This window comes from Peromyscus maniculatus, chromosome 1 (genome assembly GCF_049852395.1).
Source record: "Peromyscus maniculatus bairdii isolate BWxNUB_F1_BW_parent chromosome 1, HU_Pman_BW_mat_3.1, whole genome shotgun sequence".
NCBI lineage: Eukaryota > Metazoa > Chordata > Mammalia > Rodentia > Cricetidae > Peromyscus > Peromyscus maniculatus.
Window position 1 is genome coordinate 11996773 of NC_134852.1, and position 22111 is coordinate 12018883.

At 43.0% G+C, this 22111-nt stretch overlaps 1 protein-coding gene across 1 annotated transcript; it reads left to right on the plus strand.

The window, feature by feature from the left end:
- Positions 1-1258: 1258 nt before the first annotated feature.
- Positions 1259-21079, plus strand: LOC143273379 (NACHT, LRR and PYD domains-containing protein 2-like). Its single transcript, XM_076572755.1, has 8 exons — positions 1259-2988; positions 5136-5306; positions 7784-7948; positions 9603-9773; positions 10807-10977; positions 14397-14567; positions 18825-18995; positions 20785-21079. Exons 1-8 carry the CDS (start codon positions 1259-1261, stop codon positions 20921-20923), a joined length of 2889 nt encoding a protein of 962 aa, XP_076428870.1. The 3' UTR covers positions 20924-21079.
- The last annotated feature ends 1032 nt before the right edge of the window (positions 21080-22111 follow it).

The following is a 22111-nucleotide window of genomic DNA, read 5'->3' on the forward strand; positions in this document are numbered from 1 at the left end:
CACTGGAATTTCCATTTAATCCTATGCATTGAGGTTTTCTTATAGCATTTTAACACTATCTGTATAGCCCAAGTTACCTTAGAATTGCTATCAGCTGAGGTTCATCTTATCCAGCGTCCTAAGTGATGAAATTATGACCATGCAACACCACACTCAGGTTGCACTGAGTTTGAATATAGCAAATGTGTCTTATGACAACTCTCCAGAGCAGAGGCATCTGACTTGGTGAGAGAGCTGTGTACTCTCTTTACTCCCTATAAACTACCCATTATACTTCCAAGCTTACAACTTGAGCAGAATTTGCAGTTCTAGAAATATGGGGGGGGGAGACATCACAAGCCTGAAAAACTAAGATGATCTTGGAAGAAGAAAAGTTAGTTGTGATTAAAAATAGAAAAGAAAATGTCCCAAGCCACAAAGAGGACTAAGAAGAGGATGATATGAGCATAGAGGAATATTCAGTGTACTTATGTGAACATATCCATGTATGAATGTTTGAGGTGTGGTATGTGCATGAGTGTGCACACATGAGCTCACCCATTGTATACATGTGGAAGCCAGAAATTGGCGTTAGGCTTCTTCCTCTAGCCTTCTCTACCTTATCCTTTGAGATAAGGTCTCCCACTGGATCCAGAACTCTGATTGGCTAGGCTGTCTGCTCATCAAGCCCAACCTTCATAGCACTAAGGTGACAGGCACACACCAATAGGCTTGGTTTTGCATAAGTGCTAGAGACTGAACTCAGGTCCTCATGCTGGGAAACTACCAACCGAACCATCTCCCCAACCCCTGTACGAGAATTTTAAATGGCAAAGAGAATCGAATCATTCTCAACAAAGAGGTCACTTTCCCATCAAAGCAATTTCCATTTTTTTTATTTCATCAGACTAAAATATAAATAGGAACTGGACAGACAGTTCAACAGTAAGAAATGCATACTGTTCTTGCAGAAGACCTGAGTTTGGGTCCCAGCACCCACATCAGCCCACTCTCAGCCACCTGTAACTGCTGCTCCAGGGGATCCAATGCCTTCTCCTGGCTTCTATGTGCACCACACTCATGTGTCCATGACCACACATAATTAAAGTTTTTTTTTAATTATTTCAAATTGGACCCTTTTTGAAAGTCCATTTGCAAAAGCGATTTCTGAATCACATTTTGCTGAAATGGACTTGGATTGAAGTTGGTCTTTGAGAGGTGTGTTTCCCATGTTCCTTTTCTACTTTATACAAGGTAATTTTTTTCACAATAACCAACTATGTTCTGTCTGTCTCCTCTCTCCATCATTGGCTGGGAAGAACACAAGCATAAAAAGAGCTGGTTGGATCACTACCTGAATGAATGGAAATACAGGTTCTGGCCTTCATGCAATGAACGCCTCTACATAGAGACTGAGAGCTACAGGACCCTCATGACACTATGTAATCCGAAGGCAGGAATGCCATTTGCTCATGCAATAGTGTTGCATGGCCCTCCACATTCTGGCAAAACCACAGTGGTCAATAGGCTAATGCTGCAATGGTCAGAGAGCAAGCAGGCCCAGATGTTCCCATGTGCCTTCTACATCAACTGCGGGGAGATTAATGAAATGAGACCTTGCACTTTTGTACAGCTCCTCACCATGGAAAAACCCTCGTGGAGAAAGTATGTGATGAAGTCCCTAGCCATGGGAGAAAACTTCTTGTTTGTGGTGGATGGTTTTGATGAGCTGAAATTCCCAGCCGAAGTGCTGATGCATGACATCTGTGGGGACTGGAACACAGAGAAGCCTGCGGTTGTCCTGCTGAGCAGTTTGCTGCAGAGGAAGATGGCCCCCCATGCCACACTGCTGGTGACCACGCGAACACAGGCGTTACGGCAAATCCACCTTATGATAGATCAGCCCTTCCTTGTAGACATTCAGGGCTTCTCGGAACGGGAGAGGCAGGAATACTTTCAAAAGTTCTTTAAAGATTTGAAGTATATCAACAGGGCACATGGCATTTGGGAGCCTGGTGATGACACCGCCCAGCAGGCCACCGCCTCTGTTGCAACGACCGCCGAGCAGGGCGCTGAAGACATGGTGGAGAGCGATGATGTAATGGCACTAAGAGCTTTAAATGCACTGAGAAGCAATGCGGCTCTCTTCCACATGGCCTCACTTCCTTCTGCATGTTCAATATTCTGCGTCTGTCTGGACCAAGGGATGAGGAAGAGGGAAGACCTTGCTCTGAGGTGCCAGACCCATACCTCTATGTTCCTGAACTACCTCTTCAGTGTCCTCTCACCAGAAACCTACCAAAGCTGTTTGAAAACGCAAGTCCCGAGCACGTTCAGGAAATTGTGTATCGTGGCTGCTGATACTCTGTTGGAACAGCTGCCTGTGATCTGTGAAGAAGACTTGTTGAGATTAGACGTGAACCTGAATATAATGCATTTTTTTGATTGCAGGAATGTCGTTGATCGGAAGAAGAACAACTGCTACAGCTTCTACCACCTCAGTGTCCAGCAGCTCATGGCTGCCATCATATTTGTTCAAGAACTTGAGAAAGAAGATAAACGTGTCTCTAAATACAGTATGCAGAAATTGGTTTCTAGGGAAACAAGATTAAAGAACCCCAACCTGTCAGGAGTGCTACTATTTGTATTTGGACTCTTGAATGAGACTCGACTTCAAAAGTTGGGGACCTTTTTTGACTTCCAAATATCAATTAGGGTCAAGAAGAAACTCCTGGAGTATAAGTCGGGGGAAAATAAACCCTTCCCATTACTGATAGATAGACAACAGATTTTGTCTTGTCTCTATGAATCTCAAGATAAGGAGCTTGTGAAGGAAGTCATGGCCCTCTTTGAGGAAATCTCCTTAGATTTGAAAACCAGCACGGACCTCATAAGTGCTTCATTTTGCCTCAAGAATTCTCAAAATCTGCAGACAGTATCCCTACAAGTGGCAAAGGGGATCTTCCCAGAAAATGATGCTGTTTTGGAGTCCACAGCTCAGTATCAAAGGTAAGAACCCTATTTTCCTTTCTGGCTTCTTAATGGTGCTTGCACCCTCCAGCTCATCCAATGTTTTGTAGTAAAATGTTGAAATCTCTCATTCTCTATAGCTCAAAGTAAACATGTTATACATGCTTGCCTGCCTTCCTACTTAATAATAAAATCCTACTGGTACGATTAAAGATGCCAGCCTGAAACTTAAACATCTTAAGACCTATGGTCTCCTGCCTTTCAGTGAGCAATTGTTTTATTACTTTCCTTGTGGCACAGTCATAATTTTACTTGATTTTCCTGCCAGTACCCCCTCATCTCCCTGCCCACCATCTATGTTTAAACCCTTTCACTCGTGGGATCCTACTACCACTTTTATATCTCATGTGTTTTATTAGACTTACTATATATGTGTGTGCAGAGGCTAGATAGCTTGTTCTCAGAGGAAACCAATTATCTCCTTGAATCGTGTGTATCCTAGAAATTGAATTCATCAGGTTCGGCAGGAAGCTGCTTTTCTCAGTGAATCATCTTGCCTGTCCTCATATTACATGTGCTCTGTTTTCCTCTCCCTTTTTGTTTCCTCCACTCATGGGTCCTTTCCTAGTTTTCCTGAGTATGTAACATCATTAGTCATCCTGGGGATGGAAATTAAAAGTATACTGAGGTCAGTGGAGAGATGGTTTCACAGTTAAGAGCACTTAAGTGGTCTTCCAGAGGAGCTGAGTTCAATCCCCCAGCACTTTCGTGGTCTTCATGATGCTTACAATTGTCTATAAGTCCAGTTCCAGGGAATCTGGTGTCCTATTTTGATCTCCATGGGCTAGCCATGTACATGGTGCGTAGACATACATGTAGGCAAAACACTCACACACGAATCATAAATCTTCAAATCCATGCATTCTGCCTTACCCTGCCGTCACCTCATACCTTTCTCAGCCTCAAGCACTATTTCAATATTCATGTTGTCTTTTTTTAAATTGCTATATATAATAAAACATTTGATATTTGTCCTTCTGGTTCAGCTTACTTCACTTTTGGTGTCTCCTAGTTGCCTGAGTTACTGCAAATGATTATAGCGCATTGTTCTGTAAAGAAAAATTAAATCATAACAGTTGCAAGAAAATGGATGGAATTGGAAACTAAGCCAAGAAGCCAGATTTCAGACAAATACTGTGTTCTCTCTAATAAACTGATTCTAGATTTTAATTTTTGTATATGTGTGTATATATACACATGTGGAGGGTTAGGTTATAAAAGTACAAAAGACTATACTGATTAAATTTTTTCAAGTGAATCCAAACTGCAGTCACCTAGGAGAAGAGAACATAAATTAAGGGATTGTCTCCATCAGACTGGCTTGTAAACAAGTCTGTGGGACATTTTATTCTGGTTGGTAATGATGTGGGAGGTCCCAGCCCACTGTGGGTGGTTTCATTCCTGAGCTAGGGTCCTGGGTAGTAGTATAAGAAAGCAGATTGAGCAAGACAGTGAGCAGTGTCCCTGCATGGCCTGTTCTTGCCTTGAGTTCCCACCATCGTTCATGGACTATGATGGGGAAGACAAAAACCAAATAAACCCTTTACTCCACAAGTTGCTTTTGGTCATGGTGTTTAACCACAGCAGCAGAGAAGCAAAGTAGACCAGGCGTCATGAGATGGAAAGGTATCTTACAGGAAGAAATGCATGCAGTAGAATATATGTTGCATGGAAACATAAGGAAACTATTGGGGAGCAAAGGGGACCAGAAATTAGCAGGCAGGTGAGCGGAGTCAAACAAACTATAGGGGAAATGCCATAACAACCATCCCTTTGGATGCTGATGTGAAAGACGAATTGCAAAAACTTCTGTAGAAACCATGAAGATGGCTCAGTCCTTAGAGCTCAATCCTTAAATCACTTAAGGCAAGTGGAAAGATCTAAGTTTAGATCTCAGAGCCCACACCAAAGCACTAGGTAATAGGTAATGCATGCCTGCAATCTCAGCGATGACAGGTGGATCCCTGGAATCTTATGTCCGGCTGGCCTGGTCTGCTTGGTAAAGTGCCAAACCCATGAAAGATTCTGCCTCAAGCAAAAGCTAGAAGGTGCCTGAGGATCTCAAGGGGCATGTGAGCACACATGAATACACGAAGAAATGAAAACAAGCCTCTTTGTCTTTGTAGGTCTCAAGACAACCAACACCTGCTAGCTTTCTGGACAGACTTTTGTGACTTGTTTAATTCAAATGAGAAACTGGTCTTTCTGAATATTGGCAAGAGCTTCTTCAGCAGATCCTCACTGGAGATTCTGTGTGACAAACTGTCCTCTGCTCCCTGCCATCTCCAGAAAGTGCTGTAAGTAAGATCAGATCTCCAGAGAGATCCCCGCTAGCTTATGACCAAAGCTCTCACATTATAGAAGAAATCCTCAAACTTGTATCCTGGACTCTAACCAGGTACCTAAGATACAGGGTATTTAGGCGTCCCTAACCTTAATTTTACCTAGAAAAGAATCCTACAGTAACTTCAGTATAATACAGGATACACATTTAATGTCCACATACACCATAAGAAAAATAATCAAAATCCCTAGGCAGTTTGAGTCCTGCTTCGGCAGCCATTGGTCTCTAAGTAGAACAGAGTCCCCCAACCTCAGTGGGCACTTGAGGTATGTGTTTCTTTATTGGGGGAGGAAGGTTGGTCTGTTCACTGTAAAATGGTGAGCAGTGTCCCTGACCTCCACATGCCAGATATCAACAGCAGTTCCTTCCTTCAGTTATGAGATATCTCAGTGTCTTCAGGTGTCACCTAGTACCCCAGGGGATGCAGCATTGTGACAGGCTGGAAGCCACAGATGTAGAGAGATAGAGAGCAGTGTGCTTAAGGCATGAGCATGGAAAGTCAACTGGGCAAGATGTGTGCATCCATGACCCCAAAAAAACATATATGCAAATGAGTGAGACTGGAATGAAAGGTATCTGGTTAAAATATCGACAGGGGAAAGGTAAATATATAGCTTGAATGCATGAGCACAGAGTGTGGAAAACTTTTCTGTCTTCCTTAATGTTCAGCTGTGGATTGTGTGCCTAGAAGGTTTAAATCTAGAAAGGTGAGAGTCACAAGGGTTTCAGGGAAATTTCTTTAATTTGACATGTATGAGTTTTTCTCTGCGTGTATGTATACACACCATGTACATTCCTGGTGCCAATTGGAGATCAGAAAAGGACATTGGATCCCCTGGAACTAGAGTAACAAACAGTGTGAGCCAGCCTGTTGGGCACTCTGCAGAGTATCAAGTGCTCTTAACCACTGAGCCATCTCTCTGAAACCTATTATTCTTTCTTGGTGTATAAGAATAAGAACTCTCCTCGAGGTGGGAATGGGAGTGGGCTGGGGGGAAGGGGAGGGGGGCAGGAAGGGAGAGAACAAGGGAATCTGTGGCTGTTATGTAGAACTTAATAGTATTGTAAAATAAAATAAAATAATAATAATAATAAAAAAGAATAAGAACTCTCATCCACTAAGATGGCACTGGAGAAGAACTCTGACTCTAAATACAATAGAGCATCTCACAGTCTTCCACAGGACAAGGCATTTGTATAAAGGTATTCACTGGTAACACTTCAAAAAATGGATGTTTCATTCCCCACCCCCATCCAAAAAAAAAAGATGGCTTTTGAGTGGAAGAGAGCTTGTGACTGAACTCTCCCTTAGTAGATGTTGGAAATGACTAAAGAAACCAGGACTTCAGATAGTTTCTAAAGAGAACTGTTGGTCAATGCAAACAAAGCTTTAGTTGAGGTGAGTAAGATCTGGAAAGTAGCATATGCTGTAATGTCACTATAGCAGCAATATATAGTCCGCTTTTGCTGAGAAGAGTTGGGGTGAGTGGGAGGAGGCGGTTTAGAGACAGAGTCTCACTATGTAGCCTTGGCTTTGCCACAACTCCTCTGTAGACCAAGTTGGCTTCAAACTTCTGACAATCCCCCTGCCTCCTGTGTCCTGGGATTACAGACCCATGCCACCACACCTGGCAGGAGAGCAGAGATCTCCCATGTTCTCCCACACAAAACAGAAAATGGCTTGTTTCACACAACATGATCTTGAGTTCCAACTGTTTTTATAACTCTGTCCTCAGGGGATCTGATGCCCTCTTCTGAACTCTGAAGGCAGCTGAACTCAGACATGCATATACCCACATACATCCACAGGCACAGACAGACACATACACACATTGTCACAGAATTAAAAATAAATCTTTTTAAAATCTATCTTGTGGAGGGAATACAATATGGTTGCACAAAAAAAGAGTATCTTGCCCAAAATCTGCATGTTTCTATATCATTTCTGAGGTATAGGATTGTAGCTATGAAGTGAAAAAATGGTAGCTGTATGAGATGATAGATTTGTTAATTGGCTTGGTTGGGTCAATTATCTCACAAAGTGTACATATAACAAAACAATTTTGTATGGCTTAAATACAATTTTTGTCAACAATTCCTTGAAGAATGGGGTAGTTTAACGTAGGGGGAAGCTAAAATGTAAATGTACTGCATCCCTTTGTATCTGTTTATGTATTGTAGAGGTATAGAAAGTCAAAATCTTGTCTTTTTAGAAGTTTTTGTTACATTTATTTATGATGGTGTTGAGAGGCAAGTGATGCCTATATCTGCGTGAATGGAGGCCAGGGTACAACGTGCCAGAATTGGTTCTTTCCTTTGATCACGTTGGTCCCAGGGATCAAACCGAGATTGACAGATTTGGTGGCAAGTGCCTTTTACTGAGCCATCTCCCCAGCACTCATTATCTCCTCTCTGTATTCTTTTCCTCAGCCTCAAAAACATTTCCCCAGCCAATGCGTACAAGAAATTGTGCCTCATTTTTAATGGTTATGAAACCCTCTCACATCTGACCCTGAAAGGTGACAACCTGAGCACCATTCTTCCCTCGCTGTGTGAAGTTATGAAACATCCAGCATGCAACATTAAGTTTCTCAGGTATATCTATCCATCCCTAAATGTCTCTTCATCCCTAAATGTCTGGTCACATAAAACTATCTCAGGTCTTCCTATATAGCAAATCTAAATTGGCAGGAAAGATTGCTTTTCTTCAAAAAAAAATACCACCACTTAGGACACATGGACAAGAAGATGGACAAAGTGTGTGTGTGTGTGTGTGTGTGTGTGTGTGTGTGTGTGTATGTGTGTGTGTGTAAAAATATATATGACAACCCTGTGACCAAGAAACCTCTATAGAGTCTGAGTAACAACCCTATCAGATCATTTGCTTATGGTTGTAGTTACATTCTTCTTGGGTCATGATTCAGAACAAAAGCTTGAAGACCTCTATCTTGCAAACAAAGAAAGACTTCTTCAGAGCATTAGCTAAGCCCACCTCAGGCATCACCCTTGATTAAGATGTTCTCTGCTGGTGATACCACCACCCCCATCCTGTGATCCGTGGATCCTAACATGACCACTTGAACCAGCAGCAGGAACACAATGTAAGACCGCAAACTTTGCCCCTACCTTCCCTGGTATGTGATATTCACCCACTTGAATAAATCTTCTTAACATGCATCCCATAAGGACTTGGAGATGAGGTAAAACAAGTCATGAGACAAATTATAACTTCTGTCAATACCATCCTTGGCAAATGACCCTTTTTTTCTTTTCCTGAGTGGATTATCTGGGAGGGAAAGCTATGACTTGAATATTTGAGACTCAATTTTTATTTTTATTTTTTGGTTGTAAGTGAATAAGCTAATACCTAAAATGAAAGGAAATTCTATGTAAGTTCAATGTATGTAATTTTTGAAAGTAAATATCAATCTACATAACATGCCAATACCTTGATTTAATTTAGTTACATAGTTATGGTGTAGGCTCAGAGAGACTCTTTGTTATCTTTAGTACTTTTTACCTGTGTGACAGATATCTCAGTTATCAACTTTAAACATTCAAAGTAAAGATATAACTTATTTTCAACATAAAAAATGGAGATAATAAAAATCTGTCACATGAGACTTAGGAGACAGAGTTAAGAGGGCTGTAAGTTTGAGGTCACATAGTGACATAAGTGTGTATGAAACATTAAAAGAATAAAATTTTGAGACAGAATTTCACCGTGTAGTTCTGTCTGGCCTAGAACTCACTATGTAGACTAGACTGGCCTCGAACCCATGGAGAACTGCCTGCCTCTGTTTCATGAGGGCTGTATTAAAGGCATGCTAGGAAAAAAAATTGTGTAAGAAAGAATGAAACTTGGTGAACCTAGGCAACTAGACCATATTCTCGTACTCAACCGAGAGAGGGAGACCACAAAACAGCCCAAGAGTAGACACATTGTGCCCTTGAACAACTAGGAAGTAAAACATTCATTTCTACAGTGGGAAAGAAAACTCAAGTTTATCCATGGAAAGATCAACCAAGGAGAGCAGGCTTGATCAGAAACAATCTGACCACCCTAACTAGCCTCAGTCAGTTTCTCTTAGCTTTTCACAAGCCTGATTTGATGTTTTGCTGTATCTTGCAACTTATTCTTTTACTTTGACTCACTATACACCTACTGAACTTGCTCAACTGGAAGAGCAGCTATTGTACATCATTCTCTGGACCATTCAGAACATACTCATTCTCATTTCTCCCGCAGTCTGTGTTCTTATCCTACTGGTATTCAGAAATGGGATGACTTCTTCCAGGCCATCAAAGTCAGACAATCCCTAACATGTCTGGACCTCACAGACAATGAACTCTTGGACAAGGGTGCCAGGCTGATGTGTAAGACTTGGAAGCAACCGAACAGCACACTGCAGAGGGTGTCGTAAGTATCTCCTCTCTTCCTGCGGAGCATCTCTTTGGAATCTGAGCTGTAGAGAGGAGAGACATGGTTGACACCACACTTACCAGGCAGTCCATTTGAGTCCACCTATGCATATACCTGCTTCTGGGTTTTTGACTTTGCATCAAGCATCTTGCTCTTCTCATTCTTCTTTTATTGAGAATTTTATACATGCATATATATATATATATATATATATGTCATTTGATAAATTTCATTACCTATTTTTCTCTCCTCTGAATTCCCTCCATCCTGTCACCATTCCCTCCTAACTTCACGTGCTCTTTGCTTAAACCCACTGAGTTTATTTACTGTACACTGGAGTTGTACAATCTACTAGAGCATGGGTCACCTCTCAGGAACCACATCCCTGAAGAAAATTTGACCCATCCTCCCCCAGCATCCATCAACTGCTAATAGCTCCTCAGCTGTGGGGTGGAAACATGAGCCCCTCCTTCATCCAGGCTCGGATTTTGGCTGGCTGGTCTTATGAAGGTCTTATGATTGTGTTCTTCATTCTAAATCCCTCATGTGATCACGACTGTGTGATGGAATCAACAAGAACTTGAGGATTTTACCTTCTGGAGTCAGCTGAAAATGTCCTCTTCCATTTTAATAGCTTGTATGATTTTTTGTTTGGTTTGGTTTGGAGGGTTTTGTTTAGGTGGGATTTTTTTTTTTTACAGTTTTGGAAATACACGTGTACCATGCATACTGACACTCTCATGCCCACCTCCCAGTCTATCCTCCTGACCAATCTCTCTCATTTATACCTATTTATTTTGTTTTGTGACCACCAATATTAAACAGGGCCATCTGTGAGTCTGTGAGTTTGAAGCTATGTGTTGAAGCCTGGTGGGCTCAGCGGAGGAGACACAAGTCAGGATAGTAATTCTCCTTCTCCTAAAGTCTATCCATGGACAGCAGTTAGGAGGTAAATGGTGGGGCTCTGTGAGCCTCTCCCTTCCCAGACTGGTTGTTAGGAGAGCCAATCCTGTGTGTGATTCCTATGCAGGTTGGAGAACTGTCGCCTCACTGAAGCCTGTTGCAAGGACATCTCTTCCATTTTGATGGTCAGCCAGGCTCTGACACACCTCAATCTGGCCAAGAACGTTCTTGGAGATAATGGAGTGAAAGTCCTGTGTGAAAGCTTAAGCTATCCCGAGTGTAAACTACAGACCCTGGTGTAAGTCACTGCCTACAGACACTGGGGGCCTGTGTGTGTGCGCGTGCGTGCGCGCGTGTGCTTAAGTAGGATACATATGAAAGTAATTCATGATTATTCTAACCACCAGAAATATGCTAATGACTTTCCAGGTAAGAGTGACATAAGAAATGGCATTGGCTGGGGATGTATCCTAATGCTGACAGTTATATATAGCATGAGTAAAGCCCTGACTTCATTATTCCTACAATTTTAGAATATGAATATGTGATGTTAATGTTCTATAGTGAATTGAGAGAGAGATCTGATTTCCATTTTGTTTTTGTGTGAGATGATGTCTTACATATCTCAGGCTGGCCTTGAACTCAGTCTATACAGAGGATCCTCTTGATCCTCCACCTACCTGGCACCTGGGTTTTAAGGATGTGCCACCAATCCTGGATTTTTTTTGTTCTTCTGTTAATTTTTTGTAAAGTATGACCCACTGAGCCCAGTTAGTACTGCCAACATGCACGCATGTGTGGGATCATCCATTTGGGGCATGGACAACCTATAAGCAGACAGCTCCCAAAGGACAGTGACTCTCCCTCTCACAACGGCCATCAACTACCAATATCCTCTATCTGGGGGAAGGGCCTCAGGAACCCTCTCCCATAGATGCAGGATTTTTAGCTGAGCTGGTCTTCTGTGGGTGACCACAGGTGCTGTGACTTCATGTGTGCCACAGCCATGCCTTATCCAGAAGATCCTATTTCAGAGCATCCTCCCCATCCTCCAGCTCTTACATTGTTTCTGTATTTTTATGAGACAGAATCTCACTCAAAACAATCCTCCTGCCTTAGACTCCCGAGTTACGTGCCACCAAGCCCAGCTTGACTTCCTCTTCAAATCTCTTCTTAACACTATGGAACACAAAGTATACATGGTTGGATAGAGGTGGAATCAACTTGTCGACAAGTTCAATATGACCCTGGTATTCATCCTGGAGTCTATAGGATCCATTTTCTTTTTGTAATATAATTTTTTTAATTTTGAGATTATATCATTACAACATTTTTCTCTTCCCTTTCTTCCCTCCAAACCTTCCCATACATCCCTCCCACTCTCCTGAAAATTCACTAATTGTTTACTAATTAAATTTACTAATTAACTAAATTTACTCTTTTCACTAATTGTTACTGCATATATATATATATATATATATATATATATATATATATTCCTAAACATAACCAGTTGAAACCATATAATGTCACTTATAGATATGTTTTCAGGACTGACCATTTGGCACCGGACAACCAACTGGTAGTCCCTAGGGATAGACAACCTCTCCTGCTCCTAGCTTTTCTCAGTTGCCTATTGTTCTTTGTGTAGGGTTGAGGCCTCATGGGCTTTTCCCTGTCCAGTTTTGCCTGTCCATTAATATCACCCTTATTCAGCTCATGTTTGGGCAGTCGTGCTAGTGAGACTTTATGGGTTTAGCTTCTGACATTCCTAGGAGAGACAATCTCAGAGGAAACTCCCTGATCCCCTGCCTCTTTGAATATTTCCCACCTCTTCTGTGCTCTTCCCTGAGCCTCAGGTGCAGAAGTGTGCGGAAGATATACCCACTAGAACAGGGCTCCAGAACTCTGCATTTTGATTGGCTGTGGTGGTCTTCAGTGGTCTCTGACTGTTGCAAAGAGAAGATTCATAGAATTAATTTCCAAAGAGTAATGGGGCTGTACTGGCCACTCTGCAAGGATTGTTTTAGATTGACAACCCTGCTATTCTGGATAACCAAGCGGTCACTAGCAGCACTGAAACAGTGGCTCTATTGTGAGCCACCAGCACAGTTTGTTCTCATTCGCTTCCTGTTGCTGTGATACATGCCATGACAAAAAAGCAACCTGGGGAGGACAGGTCATTTCCTGTTACATTTTGTAGTCCATCATGAAGTAGAGTCGAGGCGGGACCTGGAGGCGGGACCTGGAGGCGGGACCTGGAGGCGGGACCTGGAGGCGGGACCTGGAGGCGGGACCTGGAGGCGGGACCTGGAGGCGGGACCTGGAGGCGGGACCTGGAGGCAGGACCTGGAGGCAGGACCTAGAGGCAGGAGCTGATGTAGAGGCCATGGAAGGGTGCTGTCACTGGCTTGCTCACTTTGCTTTCTTATACAGCCCAGGACTACATGCCCATGAGGGACACCACCTAGGGTGGGCCGGGCCCTCCCACATCAACCGTTAGAGAAGGAAATGCCCTCCAGACTTGCCCACAAGCCAGTCTTGTGGAGGCACTTTCTCAGTTGAGGTATCTTCTTCCCAGACGACTCTAGCTCCTGTCAAGTTGACCAAAGAATAAAATAAAGAAATAATGCAATCTGTGTACAAGATCCTGGGATCCATTTTCAACACCATGAAAGAGAGGAAGGAAGGGGAGCTGTCAGAGTTTCCTATTTTTTAATCTTTGTTATACCTATGAGCAGCCATGATGCCTACTTGGTTACTTAAATGTGATGAAATATTGAGTTCATGGTTAGAGATAGATGGAAGGAAAGAACTCCCCAACAATACACTGTGTAAATACCCAACCACTGGGATCCAAAGCCTTGAGGAACCTACCTACTAACTAGCCCTATCTTGAATTTATAGCCTAATTATGTTAGAAGGCACTATCATCAGTCCAGGCATGATGGCATATGCCTGTAAAACCAGCATTTGGAAGTGAAGAGGCAGGAGGATCACAGCCTAAGCTACAGAGTGAGACCCTATCTGACAAAAAAAATTCACCACAGAAAAAGTCACTACCCTCCGAGATAACCAAACACAGCCATGAAATAACAATTATCAGCATTCATTAAGCACCTAATGGGTACAGGCACCCTGCTAGGAACTTATCACTGATATATGTCCTCATCCATGAGGTACTATAATTTTAATGTTTTCTTTGTTGAGGGATGAGAGCTGCATTTACCTATGAGCATAAGTCTTTAAAAGGCAGTTGAAACTGTGTATCCATTTAATGAAGAAGTGTTATAGACTCTCTTCTTTGAGTCTTTGCCCTCTACTAGCCACAGGTAGTTGCCTAGGTTGACAGTAGCAGGCATGAGTTTCCCTCTCATACCAATTAATTTTATTTTCTTATTTTTTTGAGAATTTCATATATGTACACAATGTATTTTTATCATATTCGCTCTCCAACCTCTCTATAGAAGTGGAATGGGAAAGTGGGACAGAAAAGAGGATCAAGACAGTAAATAACACTAAGAATTTTTTTTTTGCAAACCCATATAGAAACCCACTTTATGATTTCATTCTAATGTCCTCACTTATTCCAATAACTCTAAGCTTAACTGAAACCATGGCTCAAGGTAGAAGGATGTGGTTTGAGGGTATCATCCCAGAATGAACTAATGGGTTCCTTTGTTCCTGATTTTTGTCCCTGTGCATGTGGTTTTCCAGACTGTGGTCCTGTAACATCACCAGCGAAGGCTGCCACCATCTCTCAAAGATGCTCAGCCAGGCATTGAGTCTAGAGCACTTGGATCTGGGGCAGAATTGTATCAGAACCCCAGGTACAAGGTTTCTGTGTGAAGCATTGAAGGAACCCCAGAGTAACTTGAAAAGTCTGTGGTGAGTCATGTCTTGTTGAACTGTAATCTGTACCTCAAAGGAGTTCTCAAGTGTAGCAGATGCCTTCAGGAGCAATACAGAGAACTTGAGTCAAGTCAGTTGAGTATTGTATCACATTTTTAGTCTGTGTGTCTTATGGTTGGGACACAGAGATCAAAAGGACAGCATGAAGGGGTTGGTTCTCTCTCTTCTCACCATGTGGGATCTTGAGTTCAAATCCAGAACATAAGGCTTAGCAGCAAGGGCCTTAACCACAGATCTCTCTCTCCACCCCAAGTTGAGTATTTTTTTAATCACCTGGCAAGGGGATGGAGAAATAATAACTCGGCAGTTAAGATTACTTGCTGCTCTTGCAGAGAACTCATTTCATCCCCAAGCCTACATCTTGGTGGCTCCAAACCACCTGGCCCACTTCCTGTGTGTGTGTGTGTGTGTGTGTGTGTGTGTGTGTGTGTGTGTGTGTGTGTGTGTCTGTCTGTCTGTCTGTCTGTCTGTCTGTCTGTGTCCCCATACTGGTGAGTTTAACCAGGGCTGGCCATAGATAAGATGCCCATGCTCCTGTAAGTAACTCCTTACTAGTTGTTGCATCACTAAAGAAAATATTATCTCTCTTCCCCAGAAACCAAGAAATGCCTCTAAATTCCCAGGAGGTAGGGGAGGCATCAGTACTTCTAAGAGTCCATCATGATTGCAATGTAGGCTGGTGAGAACCCTGAATTGTCATCTTCAGGATTATAGGGAGGGAACCAGCAGCCACTGTGTGATTTGTGGCACAAACCTGCTGGCAGAAGAATGGTGGCATCAGTGGTTGACAGCCCTCTGGGGAATAGGTGTGTAGCTCAGTGGTTAGTGCTTGCCTAGCATAGCTGTGGCCCTGGATTGCATAAAATACCCTGTTGGCATACCAGCAGAAATGAATACTTACCCATCTGCTGTGTGTCACTATTCCTGGGGAGATGGGAACCATCGTCTAATCATGAAAGGAAAGGAACCGATAACAGACCAAAGTGAGGACACCATCAAAGGCCAACTCAGTGAACCAGCAGGCTTATTGGGGTCAGTTACAGGAATATAGGTGAGGGGTTATTTGCAGAAGCAGAAATGACTCAAAAACAGCCACATCCTAGCAGAGGAAGAAGCTCAAGAAAGCTAGAGACCTGAAGCATGCTGCAAACCTGCATAGGTGGTACAAGTTGGAGGATGTCTCTTCCAGGCAGCTCAGCAGGTCTGAGGGTGTCTCTAGCAGCTCTTACTGCTAATATATGCATAGGGAGGGGAGAGGGCCTAGCATATCTGTCAGTTCCAGGGGCTCCCTAAAGCTTTGAGCTTTATTTCTGAGTTTAAGGAACTTCAGGATGAAATCATTCACCACCCCTCTCAAAGCATCCTGCTTCACCTCTTTGCTAACATCCTGTGTTTATGAACTTCCCTCTAAGACAAGATGTTTTATCTTTGAGGAAACTGCTACACATCAGTCAGCCCTAACTCCTTTATGCATCATCTCACTCATGCATTCTAGGAAATAAGATGTCTGTCTGCTATAAACATGGCTATCACGATAAAGAAAAAAAACTATCATTGTTAAACACCTGCCAAGCCATGAGCTCAGTGCTTGCTATGTGGAGCCCATTCGACATCATGGATTAAACTTAGCCCATGGCCTGAGCTAGTATCCTATACAGGTAACACTGTGTGTATGCCCACGTATGCACACATCACTTGATCATTTCTGTGGTACCTTGTCTCTGTCTCCTGCACAGTTGACAACTCCAGATGGAGGAATGCTTTTTCCTGTATTGAACATACCCATTTTCCTGCTTTCTTGGAGTTCATTGAGGTCTTTGTCCAAAATGGAATTGATCTTTCTCCCCTACCTAAACTCTTCAGTATAAACTATCCCTCCGAACAGATCATTTCCTCGCTTTGTGTGATATCCTCTCTCCATTCCTCTTTTAGAGTCCAGTCTATTCTGAAACCTTGGCACTCTCTTCCAGTTATCTAGAATTCGAGCATAGCAACATCTAGGAGCTTGTATTGATTTCACAAGGCTGCATTCTGACTTCTTCATTTCCTGTGGGTATTCTTCTTAAACTTTAATTTTTTTTAACTACACTTCTCTATTTTGTGGGGAAGGGAGCTAGAACATGCCATAACCCAAGTGTGAAGGTCAAAGGACAACAAATGGGAACTGGTCCTCTCCTTCTACCTTGTGGATCCTAAGGGTCAAATGCAGGTCATCAGGCCTGACCTTTATCCACCAATCCATCTCACCAGCCCTCCTCTACCTGTATCCCAAGCTGGCTTCAAATTCACTATGTTTCAGAAAATAACTTTTAACTTCTGATACTCTGAAGTGCAGGGACCACTGGCATACACCACCATGCCCAGTCTAATGTGGTACTGGTGATCAAACTTGGAGCCTTGTTCATTCTACCAACTGAGCTAAAACTCCAGTCCCGTTGAATAACTTTTATGGTCACTTTTATATCACTCACATCATCCCACCATCAGTGGCTTCTGTCTCGGTCCAAGCAAAATCTGGCTGGGATCTGAGCATCTTCTGTGGGCTGGCCTCTGCCTATGACCTCCTCTTCTATGGCCTTCTCTGGGTCACTGATGCTGCCTGTCTTGATTCTATGCTTTGTATACATCATGTATATATTTTGCTCTATTATGCTCTGCTTTGTTACCTTGACCTGCTCTGACTTCTCTGCTTGCTTTATGGGGTCTCACTGTGTACCCTAGGCTTGCATCAATCTATCCAACCTACTGTCTTGGCCTTCCAAATGGTGTGTGATTATACACATGTACAACATGCTCAGTTGGATACTGTTTTCACACATGTATCACTAAGCCAACATTAGGCCTTTTCCCTGTCCTGGAGATCTGCTAATCCTAACTGTTGCAATTCTTTTTTTTAAGATTTATTTATTTATTATGTATACAGCATGTATGACTGCATGCCAGAAGAGGGCACCAGATCTCATTACAGATGGTTGTGAGCCACCATGTGGTTGCTGAGAATTGAACTCAGGACGTCTGGAAGAGCAGTCAGTGCTCCCAACCTCTGAGCCATCTCTCTAGCCCCTAACTGCTACAATTCTTTCTCTTCACTCTCTCATACCATCCACAGCCCTTGATCTGGCATCCCCAGATACTCCCTTCTTTCCTCTCATAATCTTTCCTTGTAAATGTTATACTACAGAGTACACTATTTTGTTGCCCTGAGGGCAGAAGCTTTTGTTGCTCACTGTTGAGTGCTTGCAACTGTGTGCCTGTCATACAGGATAATGATCATAGCATTGGTTGAATTAATGAGCTATGTCTTAAATACATAATATTTTTATTCAATGAAATTCTCATACATGTATACCATGTATTTGGTTCATATGCATCCTTCCACTACCCCCAAGTCTTTCCTGAGACGACCTAACCCATCTCCTTCCCAACTTCACGTTCTCTTTTATTATTGTTATTGTTATAATAGTATTATCATTACTATTTTTTATTATTAAATTATCACCCTTAGTCCAGTGAATACTGATCATATGCACATGAGTGTGGAGACATCAGCAACCTTCCACGTCTTCATCTCCAAAGTGATTCTCTTTCCATCAATTGGATGGGGACTCTGGAGACCCTCCCTCATCCATGCTGGAATTTTGACTGTCTTGATCTGTACAGGTCTTGTACAGGTCACTACGTTTGCTGTGAGTTCATGTGTGCAACAGTCATGCAATGTCCAGATGACAGTCTTTCACGTTGATCCTCTCCATGCTCCAGCTCTTACAAGATGTTTCTATCTACCTCTTACAAGATGTTTCCTAAGCCTTGAATAGAGAGAGGTTGATGCAAATGACCCTCCACAGCTGAGCACTTCATTTATTCTCAGCATTGAGACCAGTTATAAGTTTCCTTGTTAGCCATACTCACTGTAAAAAGAAGCTTCTCTGACTAAACTTGAGAGCAACACAGATCTGTAGTTATAAACATAAATATTTCTTGGACGGTTTGACAACATGACTGTTTAGTGAACTAACAGCAGGTTCCCCACCAGGGAACTTTCAACCATGTTTACCAGAAATGCCTCATCTGTAGCAGCCTCAAATCCAATCAGAAAGCTATTGGTACCCCCCACACTGTCCTGCCACTATTGTACCAACAAGCACAACTTGCTTGGAAGGTGACTGCTGAAGAATACAGGAATCCAGTGCTGGGTAAGACACAATGAGTTAAGGTTTGTATTTTGTCTGCAAGGCTGTATGGATGCTCCATGACTCCAAACAACTGCAAAGACTTTTCTGAGACTCTCAGAAACAACAAGAGCCTGAACACTCTCGACCTATCTCAGAACAACTTGGGAGCTGATGCAGTCAAGACATTCTGTGAAGACTTGAAACATAACGTTTGCCCCCTTCAAACACTCAGGTGTGGTCCTATCTCCTATTTCATATATATTGTTTCCTACATGGTGGTTTTGGTGGAAGTGACATGACACCCAGTGCTACTAAATGGTTCACTGTTGACATCTGGCAATCAGCTTTATCCGTTGACATTTGGTCACCAAATATTTCTTTTTAATTTTTCAAGACAGGATTTCTCGGTATAGCCCTAACTGTCCTGGAACCCACTTTGTAGACTAGGCTAGTCTCAAACCCAAAAATCTGCCTGCCTCTGCCTCCTGAGCACTGGGATTAAAAGCGTGGGTCACCACATCCAGTGGTCATTCTTAACAACCTTCTCCTTAACCTTTCTGTTGCACTGATGGGTAAACTGGGGTTGGATAATGAAGTCAACACTGCATGGGAGACCAAGAAGCTGTAATTGTTAGACATTTGTCTTATTAGTGAGAGTAAACTGCAAGTCTAACATGGTGTCTCTAGCATAGTGGGAACCTGGTGTCATGGCTCAGCCCTGATTTCTGGATCTTGGGAGGTTGTGATGAGATTGCCACAATTGGGCTTACATTCTGAATTTCAAGCACTCCTAGACTACAGCCTGAGGTGCTCTTTCAAAAGAGCACCAAGGAAAGAAGTGGCTGGGGAGATAGCTTACTTCGTAAAGTGGCTGCTATCCAAGCATGGGCGCCTAAGAACCCACATATATGCCAGGCATGAAGGTGTGTGTTTGCCTCTCCAAAGCTGAGGTCACAGAGACAGGCAGGTCCCAAGCACTTAAACAGCTTAATCTAGCCAATCTACGAGCTCCTGTTTCAGTCAGAGACACTGATTCAAAAGACAGTACAGTCATGACTGAAGGATCCATGGCTCTGCAGTGTCTTTATCACTACAGATAGATACCTTTTCCCCCAATAAATCAATATGCAGGCTGAGTGTGTAATTCAGTTGGTAGTGTACTTGCCTGCTGTGTGCCTTGAATTTCATCCTCAGAACTGCATAAAACTGGCGTGGCAGTAAACTTGGAAAATGGAGGTAGGAAGATCAGAAAGACAAGGCCATCCCCAGCTACAGAGTGAGTTTGAGGCTAGCATAGGCTAATGAGACCCAATATGCTGGGGCTAGGAAGTTAACTTAGTGTGTAAAACTCTTGCTGTGCTAACATGAGGACCTTAGTTTGAATCACCAATACCCACATGAAAGCCCTAGGCCATACAGGTCTATAACTCCAGTAGTTGGGGGTGGAGTCAGGAAGATTCACTGACCAGCCAGTTTAATCAAAGTGGTGAATTTCAGGGTGCCAGTGAGAGATTCTGACTCAAAAAAAAAACGGGCAAGATAGGTGGGGCGGGGGTGGACAGAGGACTCAGCAGTTGAAAGCATTTGCTGCCCTTTCAGGGGACCCACGTTTTATTTCCAGCACCCATATGGTGACTCACAACCATCTGTAACTCCAATTCCAGGGATTCAGTGGCCTCTTCTGAGCTCCCACAGGCACCAGGCACACATGTAGTGCACGTAAATACATGCAGGCCAAACATTCAAACACAAAATAAAATCTGGATGGGGACAGTAGGATAAAGAATTGATTGAGAAAGACATCCCTATAACAACCTCTGGCCTCTCGATGCAGCCACGGGAGTTTAGTCCACCAACACATATGCATATACCATGCACTCAAGTAAAATTTAAAATATCAATATGCAGTTCTACCTTGCAGTATAGTGTTAAAGTGACCCATGAGACATTTAAGGCATGTGGGAATTTTAAATGAATGTCACTGAAGCAACAACCATTTTTCTCCCCTGGTTGTGACCTAGGTTGAAATTTGATGATGCTAACCCGAGTATCCAGAAGCTGATCCAAGAAATGAAAAAGAGCCATCCACAATTGACCATTAACAACGACCAATCAGATCCTAAGAGAAAGGGATCTTCTTTGCCTCATTTCATCTTTTGAGGCCACCCAGTGTCTCTACCCTCCAAATGAGTAATGGGCCTTGAAGGTGTGGATGAAGGCCTTCTGGTCACCCTCTCTGATCTGTTGGTAGCTAGGCTAAATGTCTTTATCCTTTATTCCACACAAGTCACTGAACAATGTTACATGTGAAATGTTTATATCACGGGTTTATTGAGAAATAAAGGTGAAAGCATTTGTAAAGTCCTGTTTACTAATGGGTTCCCACAAAATTGAAAAGAAATCATAGGGTAATATGTGACACCATTCCTGGGTAGATTTGATCTATACACCACTAGATAGGGAACCAAAGACAGATCAAAGCATGGATACTACAAAAATCCAACTTGGTGAACCAATGAGATTTATTGGAGTTACTTTGCAGAAGCAGCATTGACTCAGATATCTGCATCACCAAAATCCACCCCAGGGTGGGTGATAACTCAAGAAAACTGACAACCTGGAGCATGATGCACAACCTGCAGGAAGTTCAACAGGTTGGAGAGTCTCTGGCAGGCAGCTGGTCTCGTCTGGCCTGAGAGCGTCTCTTAGCATCTTTATGACTTGTGCATGCTTGGAGAAGAAGGGCCCTAGTATATCTGGTCAGATTCAGAGTCTTTCTGAAGCATTGGCTTGCATATTTCCTGAGCTTAAGGATCTGCCCCACAGGGTGGGACGTTTCACCTCCTTTTAGACCACCCTGCCCCTTAAAGTGATTCCCTCCAAGAAGAAATTGCTAGACAACAGTAGAGGATACACAACAGGAATTGCACGGGGCAGTTGTTTGACTGCTCCTATTTCTATAGCCCCCACCCGTGGATGCGGGGTTCTGCCTTTAGGTTTTGATGGCTGCATGGGGGATCAAGCCAGGATCAAGCCAAGGCCTTGCACAGCTAGGTGTAGGGAGTGGAGGAAGCCCTGAGAGAGCAAAAGCCTGACTGAATGTGTATTACTGACCAAGGCATGGCCATGTCCAGGACTCCAGGGCCTCAGCCCCATAGGATTAGCGAAGGCTTACTCACCCAGGTGAGGCAAAAGAGGGGTGGCAAAGCTTTCCTGAACAGTCAAAGTGCAGCTGAGTGACAAGTGTGTGTGAAGACTACCAACTGCAGCTCTTTCCTCCTGGATGTTTACTCTCATGAGTCTGGGGTCACTCAGACTCACCATGAACATGTTTTAATATCTTAAGAG

Excerpts from the sequence above, each read along its gene's own strand:
- LOC143273379 (XM_076572755.1), top strand. The coding sequence starts at position 1,259 with ATGTTCTGTCTGTCTCCTCTCTCCATCATTGGCTGGGAAGAACACAAG. Across the intron at positions 5,307-7,783 it reads TGCCATCTCCAGAAAGTGCT|CCTCAAAAACATTTCCCCAG; the intron begins GTAAGTAAGATC and ends TCTTTTCCTCAG. Across the intron at positions 10,978-14,396 it reads TGTAAACTACAGACCCTGGT|ACTGTGGTCCTGTAACATCA; the intron begins GTAAGTCACTGC and ends GTGGTTTTCCAG.